A 16,394-nucleotide genomic window follows, 5' to 3' on the forward strand; every position below is an offset into this window, starting at 1 on the left:
GACGTGTGTACTGCCGTACACTGTATTTATCACTTTCAGTCAGCAGACTGCGCTATTACGCTACATTTGGAATATGCTAACCCAGCGGCCCCCAACCTTTTTGGCACCAGGGACCGGTTTCGTGGAAGACAATTTTTTTCACGGACCGGGGGAGGGGGGGGGTCATCATTGGGTCTTTTCAAAGAAGCTCTCCAGCGACGTTTGTTTATTACACATTGTGGCTACTCGGGGTTAGAGCTTGTGGGCTTACTCCTTGTGGCTACTAGGGGTTAGAGCTTGTGGGCTTATTCATTGTGGCTACTAGGGGGTTAGAGCTTGTGGGCTTACTCATTGTGGCTACTAGGGGTTAGAGCTTATGGGCTTACTCATTGTGACTACTAGGGGTTAGAGCTTGTGGGCTTACTCATTGTGACTACTAGGGGGTTAGAGCTTGTGGGCTTACTCCTTGTGGCTACTAGGGGGTTAGAGCTTGTGGGCTTACTCATTGTGGCTACGATGGGTTAGAGCTTGTGGGCTTACTCCTTGTGGTTACTAGGGGTTAGAGCTTGTGGGCTTACTCATTGTGGCTACTAGGGGTTAGAGCTTGTGGGCTTTATACCAACACTGTGACTGAGACAAGTGCGCAGTGCGGGAAAGAGGCGCGGACGGAAGTGGTAAATAAAATAATGGGGGCGGGCCACACGCGGACTCACCGCTCACCTCCTGCTGCTGTGCGGCCCGGTTCCTAACAGGGGGTTGGGGACCCCTGTGCTAACCTACCAAGCAGGGTAGGTAAGCATTCTCATTCGTGAGATCGATATTTCAAAGTCCGTATTTGTGGCGTCCATTGCATTAAGACGGGCAAAGTGCGTGTAATTTGGAGACGGACAAAGGCATCTCGGGGATCACAGATAGCTTGGTGGTGATGGCTATGCTGTACGTAGCCTCTAATCCAGCACCGCAAAGGCAGTGAGGGTGGCTGGACCGCACACGTTTTGCGAAAATCCCTTCCCATGGACGTCGAGGAGGTGCCACTCCCCGGCACGCCGGAAGAAGGCAGTACAGCAAAGTGCAGACTAAATATTGTAGGTCCCTTCTGTATGCGTGTATGGTGAACTTCTTTTGCACGGTACGGAGCCAATTGTACGAATTGGAGGTATCAACACATTAACTTAATTTGCAGAGGACTGCAGAGCTTGGCTAATTGTTGGTGTTGGCTCACAGCCTGTATGCCTGAGGTTCCTCAGCGATGGTGAGATGCAATTTGCATTGAATGATGACGCGATATGAAACTAAACATGAGTATTATCAATAGGTGATGTTTTAGTGCGTTAAACGGTGGCTGGATCACACGCACTCAGAGGTTCTGATTTGTAATCATGTTGAAAAGCGTGTTACTAAATTTCTGCCAGTAGATGAAGGCGCTATTTTAGTCAGTATTGGCGATGTAATGTGGGTTAAAGCTTGCACACCAATTGGAGGCTTTGGAAGATAAGCCTATAGAGGTGTTTCACGATAACATGCCACGTCACTTTCATGCAGTACAGAAGCAGCAGGTCGCCTGCGTTTAAGTGACTCGGTACAATGGTGAGCACAATGCTTTATAAGTAGGGACGTGCTCACCCAGCCATGGATAGAACTAAATAATGAAGCAATTCTGCTGGAGCTTTTCTTTTGTTGGCGGCAGGCTACCTATCTGTAATACCCAATTCTGACGTGGCATTGTGCTTGCCACTCACCCCTTCATGTGCCATGCCGGCCTGTTAAGGCTATATGGGGGATCTTTGTATTTGTGGAGAGAGTGAAGAGTTTTCCATACCTGGGCAGTGTGCTCATGACCAGCTCCGGTTTGACAACAGAGGTCTCATTCCGAGTCAGTCAAGCGGTATTAACTTTCCATCAGTTGCGTAAAGCTACCTGGTCTGTCACTCCCTATGAAGCTTCGATCTTCTCGGCCAGTCATGCCCTCCCTTCTCTACGCTTGCAAAATGTAAACCCCCCTAAAGGAAAATCTTCCCTGGTTAGAAACATTTAGGCTGGCCTGCCTACGATCCATCCTAGGTTTAACCAGGCTGGATTGTGTGAGGAGCTCACAGATCTTTGAAAGATCTGGACAAAATCCCATCGGTGAGCTCCTCTGGCAGGCAAGGTTGCATTAGTTGGGTCATGTAGCCCACATGCCTAAACAGCTTTTGTTCGGCCAGATAGAGGGGGCTAAACGAGCACGGCACGAGCTAGAGAAGAGATGGAGTGATGTGGTACAAGAGGATGTGGAGCTGAGTGGACTGGTACCAGTGGTGTCTAGATCGGCCTAATTGGAGGAGGCTCGTGAATGCTGCTGATGGGCAGTTGGAGGCAGCTGCCCTCCAGCAACAACGTGCAGAGCGCCGGGTGGCTGAAGCACAGCAGATTGGCACAGTACAGGGCACAGGTGGTGCATCGGCCATTCATTTCAGTCAGTGGACCCCTGGCACCTGGGTCTGCCCCATAACCTCCTACCAGCGGGCCTTCGACACTTCACGTGGCCTCAACATGCACATAGCCTGGCACAAGCGACGTGGTGAGGTCACCGCCACTTAGTGGCGAATGGCGGTTGTTGTGTCGACCTGCATGGGTGGTCTGTGTAATGTAAAGGAAGGGTTGTTGGCGGCCGCAAAGTCAAATGGAACAGGTTCCCTCCTGTGAACAGCACTTACTCCAACACAGCATCGAGAAACAACGCGCACCACGGTAACTCCCGGGTCGGCCGCAGCGAGATTCTAAACGGCACCACCCCTCTGTGCCGTCATGAGCGCCGCCACCACCGGCCTGTCCCCCATCCCCCGAACGCCAACGACGACACCCGGCAACCTACCCGCCGGAAAAAAATTCACGGTGCTCAAGCGGTAAATGTCGTGGGTTTACTCTCCAGCACGCAAAGCGGCGGGATCGAAAGCGGTCGCTCATCGGCCACGGTTTATAGCAGCAGCTGTCAGAGTCGGGATCGAACCCACGACCTCCTGTAGACCGGGCGAGGTAACATCTCATAGCCACTGTGGTGATGATGATGATGATGAGAGAGTGAGAGAGACGCAAGCTCCAAATATACGGCAGCAGCTGTCAGAATTGGGATCGCACCTACAACCTCCTGTAGGGCTGCACGGATTCCTCCAGTATAAACAAAAGTTTCTGATGGATGTGAAAGTGACGTAACCCTGTGAGCCCCACCCGGCACGGCCAATGGGAGACGTTTGTCACTTGAACGGAGTGCGGTCGTTTAGTTACTGCCGCTGGTGGTGATCACCAAGCGGGACGTCAAACTCCACTGTCAACGTTGTGGGTTTGCTCTCCCAGAACACAATTGGTGTGCGCTAAAGTAGTAACGAATTGAAACTAAACTCAACAAAAATTTTTTCATTTTACCAGGCGAGGACCCACCGACCTACGCAGCTATTTTCATAAGCGACCCGGCCATCACAAACGATAGCTCAATGACGCGGCGTTATCGTCGTCGTGCGTGAAAATCTCCAGCGAGCGGCTCTCCGAACACAACTGACGGGGGCGACGAGCCACGCGCTCGCACACGTGGACCCCGTGACGCTTGTGCACGACGTGGGGTTTTTTGTATTTGTTTGTCGCTGTAACGTTTTTACCCCGGTGCCCCCGACCACAAGTCTGTGGGAAAAGAGCTTCACAGCTTGTCGGATTCCTACCTCCAGCGTAAATAAATATTTCCGATTCGAATTCCGTTTGCACTCAGGAGGCAATCGACTGGCGGTAACGACGAGAGGCTCCTGCCAAGCGCCGCAGGGAGTAGGCAGATGACCTGCGGGCAGCGTTAAGACCACAGGAATCTGATGCGCGGTGAGGCCAGTGGGCGAGGTCCTTTCTGCGTTGTTTTTTTTCCCCACGAGTTTTTTTTTTGGGGAACCCCTTGCGACCGCATTGGAGGGCGGGGAGGCGGGCGCGAAGGGAAGGACTCTCGCGTTGTTACCGGGGCGAGGTCACTTCCTGGCTCCGGTCACCGCGGCTTTGGCGGGGAAGGGGAAGCGAAGGAAGCCGTCGGATTGCGGCGACCTGCCCGGGGGGCTGCCGTTGAAAAACAACGGCCTCGGCGCAAACTCCGTCTCCCCGGGGCGGCAGCGCGGAGGCGTCGTCATCATCCAGCTCCACGCGTTTCCCTCCGCGCCTTGCGACGTTCGCGGGGTCGACGTCGCTGCTACCAGGGGGGGGGGGGGGTGGGGGAAAAAATGACATTACGTACAAAACGTCACCGTATGAACCTATCCCCATTTTCCCTGCTTGGTCGGTTCCTAACAAAGTTCAAACATATCATTATCAGAGTTGTTTCTTTTCGTTTGCATTTTTGACTGCTTGTGTTGTGGTTATTGCAAACATGATCCCTTGTATAAAGGTGTCAGTTTTTGTTGTGCCAGCCAAAAGGGTAAAAACCTATTCCTATATCTTGTTACTGGCAGAGGAGGTCTCATAATGTAAAGGCTTACCCCGAGCCCTCAATACTCCCTGATGGTGCGCTGTTTTTGAGTTGTACGCCTTTTGGCGTCTTCTGGTCCAACACCAGTGGAGACTAGGCTCTAAGAAAAGCCGTCTCGGGTGTGGACCAATCAAATTCAAGGACACTGCCAATATTATTATCAGAGTTGTCTCTTTTTTGTTTGCATTTTGACTGCTTGTGTTGTGGTTATTGCAAACATGATGCCTTGAATAAAGGTATCAGTTTTTGTGCCAGCTAAAAGGGTAAAAACCTATTACTAAAGTTCAAACGGCCCTACCGAATCTCACTATGAACGGCGAGGACGCCGCGCCGTTCGGAGCCTCCTCCTCCTCCGCGCGTCTCCCCTCATCGATAGCGTAGGATCGCAGGCGGAGGCGATCGTACGAGACCTGCAGTTTCTTCTGCTCCTGGTCCCTCTCCAGCAGTTTCTCGGCAGCCTCGTTGTACCTCTTCTTGAACTTGGCCAGCTCGCTCTTGGCAAGCGAGAACTGCCGCTTCAGAGTGGCGACCTCCGTGACCTTGTTCTGGATCTCCTGCTTGAAGCGGTCCTCAGACTGCACCCTGAGCCTCTTTGATTTCGCGGCCAAGTGTTCCTGATACAGTCTCTCCTGGTGCATCTGCGAGATGGAAAATTTGATGGAATGTATTTTTAATCGGTTAAAGAGCCGTACGCGCAAGGGGACTTACGTGTAGAAGAATAACTCGGTTAATCATGCCTCTGGGAACGACGAAGCTCCAAAAAAATATCGAAAGAATGAAAACAAATATTCATAATTTTCGATTTAAAGCTTTCGTGACTGCAGGGATTCATCTTCTGGGTTATTTCGGTAAGGTCATGTAGAATGGAGATAAAATAATAACAGAATTTATTCTGTAATAATAAAAAAATAAAAAAAATAACAGAATAAATTCTGTTATTATTTTTATTATTTTATCTCCATTCTACGTGACTTTGCTGAAAGAACCCAGAAGAAAAATATTCATAAATCACGCAAATTAATTCAAGAGTGACATCTTAAACGCTGTACATGTTCTAAGTAGTGCCACCGATAATAGACGGACTAAATATTAACTGCGTCATTCCAATGGTGCTCGCTAAATAAAGAAGTGCCTCCAAGTCTTTTTGTCTCCGAGTTAGTCACTACTTATGTTTGGAGTTTGCACGTTCTCCCAGTGGCTGTGTGGATTTTCTCCAGGTCCTCTGGTTTTTCCCTCCCAATGTTTAGAAACAACATCTAACGCGTTTTAGAGTATTTGACTGCTGTAAATTTCCACGTGATGATAACAGCCGCTTGGGTTGGGCTATCATTCGTGATGGCCAGGTCGCTTCTGCAAAAAAAAGAGGTTACGTAGCTCAGTGGGACTTTATCCGCTAAAATATAAAACATTTCAGTTTGTTACTTTTAAAAATAATTTTTATTTTTAAAAAGTCACCGATCCGTCGCCGATACCTGAAAGATCCAGAATGAAAGCGCCCGCGAACATATCTCCTGGATGACGTCCGGCCCTAGGCCCGCCAGCACCATGGACTTGTGCTCCTCGGGGGGGTTCAAGCAGACCCGCACCACGTCCAGGCTGCCGCGCGGCAAGGCGCCGCACGCCGGGCAGGCGACCGCCCCCATCTTGAACTCGCGTTCGCCGTCCTCGTCGCAAAAGAGGTGCGAGCAGGAGGTGACCCAGGCGAAGTCGCCAACAATGCGCCGGCACTTCCTCAAGTTGCACACCAGAATTTCTTCGTGCGCCGACATTTCCTCCCCGCCTGACCACTGGCCCCGGGGGGCCGCCAGTTCTTCTGTTCCAGTCGCCGCCGTTCTGGTTGAGGGAAACGAATCGCGGGTGAAACACGTTTAGCATGGAGTGCGCGAAATGCGTTCGCGTTTTTTTTTTGCGAGCTCCTGCCGTTTATTGACCGGCTGAGAGCTCCAGAGAGAGCACCGGGGTGCGGTCTCGTTCGTTAAGGGCGGCGAGAGATCTTGGTCAGCGTAATGACGGAAGCAAGTGAGGTAAAGTACGATGGCGAAGCAAACAGAATTCAGTTGGGAGAGCGACGGTTTTAGAGGATAAATTGCTGAGCAGGGGGAGTGTTCTGACCTGCGGTTTGGTGAGTGGGTGGATGAGTTTGTGGGTGAGTGAGCGAACTTGTAAGTGGCTGATGGGCTGGGTGTATGCACGTTGAACTTATTTCACACCGTACAGAGCGAACCGTGCTAATCGGAGGTACGGGTTGAGGACAAGAAACTAAACACAAAGACCAGTGCAAAAGAAATTAGTTTTCAATCAAGATGATTTTAAAATGCACAGTTTCAGTGGATTCCTAATAGCAGAAGGAAAATGGTTCCAGACGGACGCAGAAGCGCATCTGAACGTGCGCAACGCTGGCCCAAAAACCTCTGCGAGGGTGAGTGTGTTGTGACCTGCAGGGTGGTGGGGTGAGTGGATGGGTTTCTGGGTGAGTGAACTTGTCAGTGGCTGACTGGTTCAGTGAGTGTCTTGTTGTGCCTGCAGTTTGGTGAGTGGGTGGGTGAGTTAGTGGGTGAGTGAGCCTGTGAGTGGCCGACTGGCTTTAGTGTGCTGTCGTGACCTGCAATGTGGTGAGTGGGTAGGTGGATGCGTTCGTGGGTGAGTGAACTAGTCAGTGGCTGGTTGGCTCAGTGAGTGTCTTGTTGTGCTTGCAGTTTGGTGAGTGGGTGCAAGTGAATTAGTGGGTGAGTGAGCCTGTCAGTGGCTGGCTGGCTTAGCGTGCTGTCGTAACCTTCAATGTGATGAGTGGGTGGTTGGATGAGTGAGTTAGTGGGTGAGGGAGCTTGTCAGTGGCTGACTAGCTGCGCGAATGTGCTGCTGTGACCTGCAGTGTGGTGGGTGAGTGAGTTAATGGGTGAGTGAGCTTGTCAGTGGCTGACTGGCTGTGTTGAGTCCTCACCACTTGAGATTGGGACGAATTGGGGAGGCTTTCGTTCCAGAAGTCGATTGACAATGGCAGAGGATAATGACTGCATGCCACACTCAATGTGCCGTCTGTATTCATCCGTATTGTTAATGTATGAATACGCCTGTTGCTCAGGAAAGCACCACTGAGTCTCAACTCTTCTTCAGGAGGGGTCCTGCCAAGTTTGCACAAGAGGGGGCGATGTTGCTGTGATCCCCCCACTGAGCCATTTCCAGGTAATCTGTTAGCTTTGGGATGTGGTTCTGGCAAGTACCAGTTCCACTGTGTTTGTGGGTTTAGCTATGGGAGGGAAACTCGGAGGAAACCAATGGAGATCACACACATGCCACTCTGTAGTACAGAGAGTGATCACACAAACCATTGCCGGACAGCTGGGATCACTCCGTGTACAGTGCTGTACAGTATCTATATGTGTAGGGGCCATCCCTTTCGTGCGTACGCAAAAATCCGTCAAAACCTGACCCCGTACGCACGCGGGCTTTTTACACACCCCCCCCCCCCCCACCTGCCTACGTACGTTCGCCTGACGCATCACCCCCCCACCCCCTAGAATCCTGTAGAACGGCCGATATGTAATCCACGCAGAAACGATCAATTATTAATATTAACGTGTTTAAGCAAACAGATAGTCCACCGCCGGCTGCATTATCGAGGCTTCAACCCCCCCCCCCCCTGTTTCCTATGCGTACATTGTGAGTAGACCCCCCCATACGCAAGCGTACGCATTTTAGGTAACCCCCTCCATGACAACGAACTAAATGGATGGCCCCGTATCGGGAAAAATCGGAGGACCCTGAGACAAATCCACGCAATCAACATGGGGAGAGAGACGCAGACTCCAAATATACAGCAGCAGGAGCAAGCGTGCTCAGGGCCTGGGCGCAAACCGACGATCTCCTGTAAGCCAGGCGAGGTAATTAACATCTCCTAGTCACCTTGATGACAACAGGCGAGGTAGTTAACATCTCCTAGTCACCTTGATGACAACAGGCGAGGTAGTTAACATCTCCTAGTCACCTTGATGACAACAGGCGAGGTAGTTAACATCTCCTAGTCACCTTGATGACAACAGGCGAGGTAGTTAACATCTCCTAGTCACCTTGATGACAACAGGCGAGGTAGTTAACATCTCCTAGTCACCGTGATGATGACAGGCGAGGTAATTAACATCTCCTAGTCACCTTGATGACAACAGGCGAGGTAGTTAACATCTCCTAGTCACCTTGATGACAACAGGCGAGGTAGTTAACATCTCCTAGTCACCTTGATGACAACAGGCGAGGTAGTTAACATCTCCTAGTCACCTTGATGACAACAGGCGAGGTAGTTAACATCTCCTAGTCACCTTGATGACAACAGGCGAGGTAGTTAACATCTCCTAGTCACCGTGATGATGACAGGCGAGGTAGTTAACATCTCCTAGTCACCATGATGATAACAGGCGAGGTAGTTAACATCTCCTAGTCACCATGATGATAACAGGCGAGGTAGTTAACATCTCCTAGTCACCGTGATGATAACAGGCGAGGTAGTTAACATCTCCTAGTCACCGTGATTATGACAGGCGAGGTAGTTAACATCTCCTAGTCACCGTGATGATAACAGGCGAGGTAGCTAACATCTCCTAGTCACCGTGATGATAACAGGCGAAGTAGTTAACATCTCTTAGTCACCGTGATTGACAGGCGAGGTAGTTAACATCTCCTAGTCACGGTGATGATGACAGGCGAGGTAGTTAACATCTCCTAGTCACCGTGATGATAACAGGCGAGGTAGTTAACATCTCCTAGTCACCGTGATGATAACAGGCGAGGTAGTTAACATCTCCTAGTCACCGTGATGACGACAGGCAAGGTAGTTAACATCTCCTAGTCACCGTGATGATAACAGGCGAGGTAGTTAACATCTCCTAGTCACTGTGATGATAACAGGCGAGGCAGTTAACATCTCCTAGTCACCGTGATGATGACAGGCGAGGTAGTTAACATCTCCTAGTCACCGTGATTATAACAGGCGAGGTAGTTAACATCTCCTAGTCACCGTGATGATAACAGGCGAGGTAGTTAACATCTCCTAGTCACCGTGATGATGACAGGCGAGGTAGTTAACATCTCCTAGTCACCATGATGACAACAGGCGAGGTAGCTAACATCTCCTAGTCACTGTGATGATAACAGGCGAGGTAGTTAACATCTCCTAGTCACCGTGATGACAGGCGAGGTAGTTAACATCTCCTAGTCACCTTGATGACAACAGGTGAGGTAGTTAACATCTCCTAGTTACCGTGATGATAACAGGCGAGGTAGTTAACATCTCCTAGTCACCGTGATGATGACAGGGAAGGTAGTTAACATCTCTTAGTCACCGTGATTATGACAGGCAAGGTAGTTAACATCTCCTAGTCACCGTGATGATAACAGGCGAGGTAGTTAACATCTACTAGTCACCGTGATGACAACAGGCGAGGTAGTTAACATCTCCTAGTCACCGTGATTATGACAGGTGAGGTAGTTAACATCTCCTAGTCACCGTGATGATGACAGGCGAGGTAGTTAACATCTCCTAGTCACCGTGATGATAACAGGAGAGGTAGTTAACATCTCCTAGTCACCGTGATGACAACAGGCGAGGTAGTTAACATCTCCTAGTCACCGTGATTATGACAGGTGAGGTAGTTAACATCTCCTAGTCACCGTGATGATGACAGGCGAGGTAGTTAACATCTCCTAGTCACCGTGATGATAACAGGCGAGGTAGTTAACATCTCCTAGTCACCGTGATGATGACAGGCGAGGTAGTTAACATCTCCTAGTCACCATGATGACAACAGGCGAGGTAGCTAACATCTCCTAGTCACTGTGATGATAACAGGCGAGGTAGTTAACATCTCCTAGTCACCGTGATGACAGGCGAGGTAGTTAACATCTCCTAGTCACCTTGATGACAACAGGTGAGGTAGTTAACATCTCCTAGTTACCGTGATGATAACAGGCGAGGTAGTTAACATCTCCTAGTCACCGTGATGATGACAGGGAAGGTAGTTAACATCTCTTAGTCACCGTGATTATGACAGGCAAGGTAGTTAACATCTCCTAGTCACCGTGATGATAACAGGCGAGGTAGTTAACATCTACTAGTCACCGTGATGACAACAGGCGAGGTAGTTAACATCTCCTAGTCACCGTGATTATGACAGGTGAGGTAGTTAACATCTCCTAGTCACCGTGATGATGACAGGTGAGGTAGTTAACATCTCCTAGTCACCGTGATGATAACAGGAGAGGTAGTTAACATCTCCTAGTCACCGTGATGATAACAGGCGAGGTAGTTAACATCTCCTAGCACATTCCAAACACTGCACAGCAATCGAATCGCTGGGGATGGGAGGGGGGGGTGTAAAACGTCGTATTTCCAAGCAAAGTAAAATGTTGTGGACCCCATGAGGCTGATGAAAGTTTCGCCCTCACGAAAGCGACGCTGGGTCGTGGCTCACAGGGCGATACCAAATAAAAAAGAAAATAAATGAATTAAATCCATCGCCTCACAACTTTTTGAGGGTTTCCCGCGCTTTTTTTTATTGTTTGTGTTTAGTGAGACACCACGTCTGAGGGTAACCCTCAGACGTGGTGTCTCATCACTACTATGAGGCGACTTTTACTGGTAGGAAGGAAGATTGTAAACTGAGTGTACCAGCCTGCAATAGATTAATGTGTCCGTCCGTCCGTCCCCTTTCAATACTCTAACGAAGTGAAATCTCGTGTGACTGTCATCCTTTATTTAACCATGTGAGTGACGTCATTGAGAGTCACTCTCTTGTCACTGTCATCCTTTGTTTAACCACGTGAGTGACGTCATTGAGAGTCACTCTCTTGTCGCTGACATCCTTTATACTGGTAGTAGCGAAGATTGTAAACTGAGTGTACCAGCCTGCAATAGATTAATGTGTCCGTCCGTCCGTCCCCTTTCAATACTTTAACGAAGTGAAATCTCGTGCTGTTGGGGTGTAAAATCAGCAATAGACAGCGCAGAGACTTGACAAAATTCCAATGTTCCTACCAGGCCACCCTGCAGGGACCTGTTAACCCCTCCCCCCCAGCGTGTAATATTGTTTTTGTAGTTTATAAACACTCGGATTCCCGCACTTTTTATCGCTTGTTTCGTGACCTTCAAGGGGTGAGAAAAAAAATTAAGAACAAAAAACCCCCCTCAGACGTAGCAACTCCGAAGTCCTAAAAAAAAGCCGTGTAAAATTGTATTTATAATCAAACTACTCGGCAACGTAAAATAACAGCCCTCTGCTTGATATGAACCCCGAAGTGTTTAATGTGAGATATAGAAAAAAAAATATATAGTTTTTTGTTGTTTTTACCTCACAGCAATCCACACGCTCGGTGACGTCACCCTGCAGCTGCGCTCGTGACGTCACGGTGGGGGGGGGTTGAGGCACGCGTGACGTCACGGTGCGGGAGAGTGGTTGCGGGCGACCGTGTGACGTCACGGACCCCCCCCCCCGCACCCCTCCCCTTCCGCGTGACGTCACCCCTCGCGCTCGTGACCTGAACAAGGCAGTTGTTTCGATTTAAAGCTTTCGTGACTGCAAGGATTGATCTTCTTTGGTTCTTTCGGTAAAGTCACCACCACGTAGAATGAGAATAAAATAATAAATTGATAAAATAACAAAATAAAATTCTCACGACGTTTCGGCCACAACACAAGTGGCCTTCATCAGGTGAAGGGACAAGACTGTCTGGAGGACAGCGCTGGAGCGAACACAGCCAAGCTCAGACCGCGACCTTTAAGCTGTGTGAGAAGAAACAGAGCGCCTTGACAAAGGAATTAGCATAGAATTTAGCATTGAAATAGCTGAGTGATTAGCTAAATTCAATGCTAATTCCTTTGTCAAGGGGTGCCTCTGCGGATGTGTATGCTTTAACTTTAACATAGCCATTTCTGTGACCAGTCACAAGTCAATGGCATGTGAGCCTACTGAATTAGAACAATGATCTGCTACGGCCGAGGTGTTGGTCCTACCGTGTTTAAGGTCTGCTTTGTGTTCACGAATGCGGTCCGAGACATGGCGTTTGGTTTCTCCAATGTAACTACTACCACAGAGGCAACTTAGTTTGTAGACACCAGGGTATTGTATGTCCGGAATTACATCTTTTACAGACGGAACCAGATCACGGATTTTATGTAATGTGTTGAAACGGACCTGGATCTTGTGTTTATTCAAGATTTTGGAGATCTTTTTTGTGATCCCAGCAATGTAGGGTAAAGTGATGGTTTTGAAAGGCTCCTCAAGAGGGTTCTTCTTCATGGTTTGAGTGATAGCTTTGCGGATTGTATAGTCGGAGTAACCATTAGCCCTAAGAGCTTGGTGTAAGTGCTTGAGTTCACTGCTTATGTGTTCCTGGTCGGATATGCATTGGGCTCTATGATACAGAGTCTTGATGAGAGAATTCTTCTGTGATGGATGGTGGTGGGAATCCGGTTTCAGATAAGCATCTGTATGGGTAGCTTTCCTGTAGACAGAGTGGCTCATTGAACCATCAGGTCTCTTTTTAATTAGGACATCCAAAAAAGGTATCTTGCCATCTATTTCGACTTCCATGGTAAATCTGATGGCTGGGTGTATGGAATTGATGTGGTCGAAGAATTGATCTAGAGCAGGCCGGCCATGTGGCCAGATGACAAAAGTGTCATCCACGTACCTCTTCCATAAGGTTGGGCGCAGAGTGGCAGTCTGGATGGCGTCAGTCTCAAATTTCTCCATGAAAATGTTAGCTATAACTGGAGAAAGGGGGGAGCCCATTGGGGTGCCCTCAGTTTGTTTGTAGAAAGTTCCATTCCAAGTGAAGTATGTATTGGTTAAACAGTGTCTCACCAGGGGGGGTACCTCAGTGTTTAGTCCTTGATGAACCAAGTCTTCAATGATTGCAAAATTTCGTCTCCCCCCTCCTCTTTTCAGAATATAGATGGACTAGTCCTGGGCAAACTGCCAAATCGCTGCGCGTGGCGCTAACGTTTTTTATAAATAAATAAATGCCCCGTTTAAAAATAAATGTATGCGAACCAACACACCTGAAGACGACCGTTTGAGTTATGGTCGAAACGTCGTGAGAAATTTTTTATTGTTTTTTATATATTTTATTATTTTGTTGTTTCTCTTCAACGTGACTTTACCGAAAAAACTAAGAATATGATATGAAGGCTCTCAGGCATATTTATGACATTTTCCCTCTCATTGTGTGCCATAACAGCCCGTGGAGAGAAACCCTTCAGGTGCACTCTGTGCGTGAAGGCGTTTGCACGTTCATCAAATCTGATGAATTTGAGAAACTTTTCATTACATCATGAATATATTAATAAGTATAGACGTGTAAGTCTCGTGTGCATTCCTCTATGCCTGACATGTAGATGGTGTGGATATTCTTTTTTTCTGTCTGCAGCTGACGCTTCCTCTGCAGAATTGGTCTGATGGAGCAAAGGCACTCAGCGCAGCTCGGTACGACAAGTCAACAATGCGACCAGCGTGCATACAGCACGGACCGGACTGGAAATCTGACACGGCACCAGAGGAGTCACACAGGAGAGAAACCCTTCAAATGTACTGTGTGTAACAAGGCATTTGCATGGCCATCAGTTCTTCAGACCCACCAGAGAACACACACGGGAGAGAAACCCTTCAAGTGCAGTGTGTGCGTGAAGGCATTTGCACGTTCATCTGCTCTTGTAAAACACCAGAGAACACACACAGGAGTGAAACCCTTCAAGTGTACTCTGTGCGGGAAGTCGTTTGCAGATTCATCAAATCTTCAAGTACACCAGAGAACACAAAAGCATCACAAGGAGCGGAGTCGGAGTCTGAAATCAGCTTGTGAAAGTCAAAGTGCCGCAATGAGCCCATCCCTCATGAAACAAGAACCAGAATAAAATACCAGCTTGGACACTTTTAAAGGTATAAAGGTGAAATGTGAAGAGGTGATGGTGAAATGTGAAGAAGTGATGGTGAAGAGTGAAGAAGTGATGGTGAAGAGTGAAGAAGTGATGGTGAAGAGCGAAGAAGTGATGGTGAAATGTGAAGATGAAGATTCAACTCCAAAATGCGACCTTCACATCGTGAAGCAGGAGAAGAATTCTGACTGTGAGTCAGAGTGAGGCAACTCCGAGCAGTTTGTGGAAGTGGAGGTGTGGGTGGACTTGCTCCTAGACCAGGGGTCGGGAACCTTTTTGACTAAGAGAGCCATGAAAGCAAAACATTTGGAAATTTATTTCAGTGAGAGCCATATAATATATTTTAAAAGTGAATTCAACTAAATGTCAGTATAATAAGCCTCTGAATTTATTCTTTTAAATAATGTTGTTATAACACTCACCATTAATGCGACTTCTGGTGCTGCATGGATTTGCTGATGTCTTTGTAGTCGGGTTGGTACTTGGTGAGGTTAAGCTTCATGCAAGCGTTGAGGCTTTCATCCGTTAAACGTGATCGTAGGTTGGACTTGATGTTTTTAAGATGTGAGAATGACTGCTCACATGCATACGTAGATCCAAACATGGTCAATACAGCAATACTCACACGCTGCAGTGTGTGGTATGTGACAGGAAGCGCGTTCCAAGTTTTGAGAATCAGCTGGTCTTCGGGTTGGAGTTTTTTCATTTCTGTCCACATGTGCTTGCTCGCCAACTCCGCTTTCTGTCGTGTGATTCTTTCCAAATCTTCATTCAGTGACTTGAAATTATTCACCCACATGTCTGAGGCCTTCAGGTCAGCCACTTCTGCTTCAAAATCTCTGACGGAGACACCAGGGATGTAATTCAGGTCGGCTGTGTTCAGTGAACACTCGTTTGGATGGGTGATGAACTTAAAAAGACGAGTGTGCTCACGAAATTCTCCAAAGCATGCTTTGAAGGACTGTAGGAGACTGGATGTGCAGCCAGCTAGCTGGTGGAGATCAAGGTTTTGAATGGGCTCACTTGCTGTGCATGCATCTTTAAATTGGCTCAGTTTTTCAAAATGTAGTAAACGACCTGTTTCAAGATCCGTGATGAAAAGCTCCAGCTTGTTTTCAAAAGCAAATACAGCTTGTTGAAGGGATAACACTGTATTTCCAATGCCTTGCATTTTCACGTTGAGCTGGTTCAGATGTTCAGTCAGATCTACGAGATAGTAAAACTTGAGGAGCCACTCGGTGTCGGCTAGCTCAGGATGCCCGACGCCTTTCATTTCAAGGAAAGTCCGGATTTCGTTCAGGCAAGCCGCAAAACGGCTAAGCACCTTCCCTCTTGACAACCAACGCACATTGCTGTGCAAAAGCAGACCAGGATAGTTATTTACAACTTCATCCAGCAGTGTTTTAAACTGGCGATCATTTAAGGCTCGGGCAACAATAAAGTTGATCACACGAATGACCAGCGACATCACTTCGCCAAACTGCCTGTCACACATCTGAGCACAAAGTGCCTCCTGGTGTATAATGCAATGGAAACTTAGGATGGGTCTATTTTCATGTTCACGGAGAAGTGCCACAAATGCTTTGTTTTTCCCCACCATACACGGAGCACCATCAGTACACACTGAGAGAAGTTTATCCATAGGTAGACTTTTTTCTTGAGCAAACTCCATGAAAGACTTGAATAAATCCTCACCTCTTGTGGACCCTTTTAATGGCAGAACAGCAAGACTTTCTTCGCGCAGTGTGTCACCAACAGCATATCTTGCAATCACGCTGAACTGCGACAAATGGCTCACGTCTGTTGACTCATCCAAAGCCAGAGAAAAGAACGGCGCTGCATTTATGTCCTTCACTTGCGTTTCCTCCACTTTGTTTGCCATCACGATGGTACGATCATGAACAGTTCTTGCCGACAGAGGCATGTCTTGTATCCGTTTGATTATCTTGTCTTTGTTCGGAAGATCATCAAAAAGTTCATTGGCTACATCCAGCATGAACGTTTTAGCATACTCGCCAT

General features: G+C 48.2%; 1 protein-coding gene across 1 annotated transcript; it reads right to left on the minus strand.

Annotated features, from left to right (window-relative positions):
• Positions 1-1,591: 1,591 nt before the first annotated feature.
• Positions 1,592-11,943, minus strand: LOC142922432 (E3 ubiquitin-protein ligase CCNB1IP1-like). The gene is made up of 4 exons (XM_076063231.1): positions 11,791-11,943; positions 5,926-6,286; positions 4,752-5,091; positions 1,592-4,177 (listed from the first exon to the last, which is right to left on the minus strand). The coding sequence occupies exons 2-4, from the start codon at positions 6,220-6,222 to the stop codon at positions 3,963-3,965; spliced, it is 852 nt and encodes a 283-aa protein (XP_075919346.1). The 5' UTR covers positions 6,223-6,286; positions 11,791-11,943; the 3' UTR covers positions 1,592-3,962.
• Positions 11,944-16,394: the final 4,451 nt, after the last annotated feature.

Source organism: Petromyzon marinus, unplaced genomic scaffold (genome assembly GCF_048934315.1).
Source record: "Petromyzon marinus isolate PM22_M1 ecotype Great Lakes invasive population unplaced genomic scaffold, UKy_Petmar_22M1.pri1.0 PM_G_Scaffold_95, whole genome shotgun sequence".
NCBI classification, from domain to species: domain Eukaryota; kingdom Metazoa; phylum Chordata; class Hyperoartia; order Petromyzontiformes; family Petromyzontidae; genus Petromyzon; species Petromyzon marinus.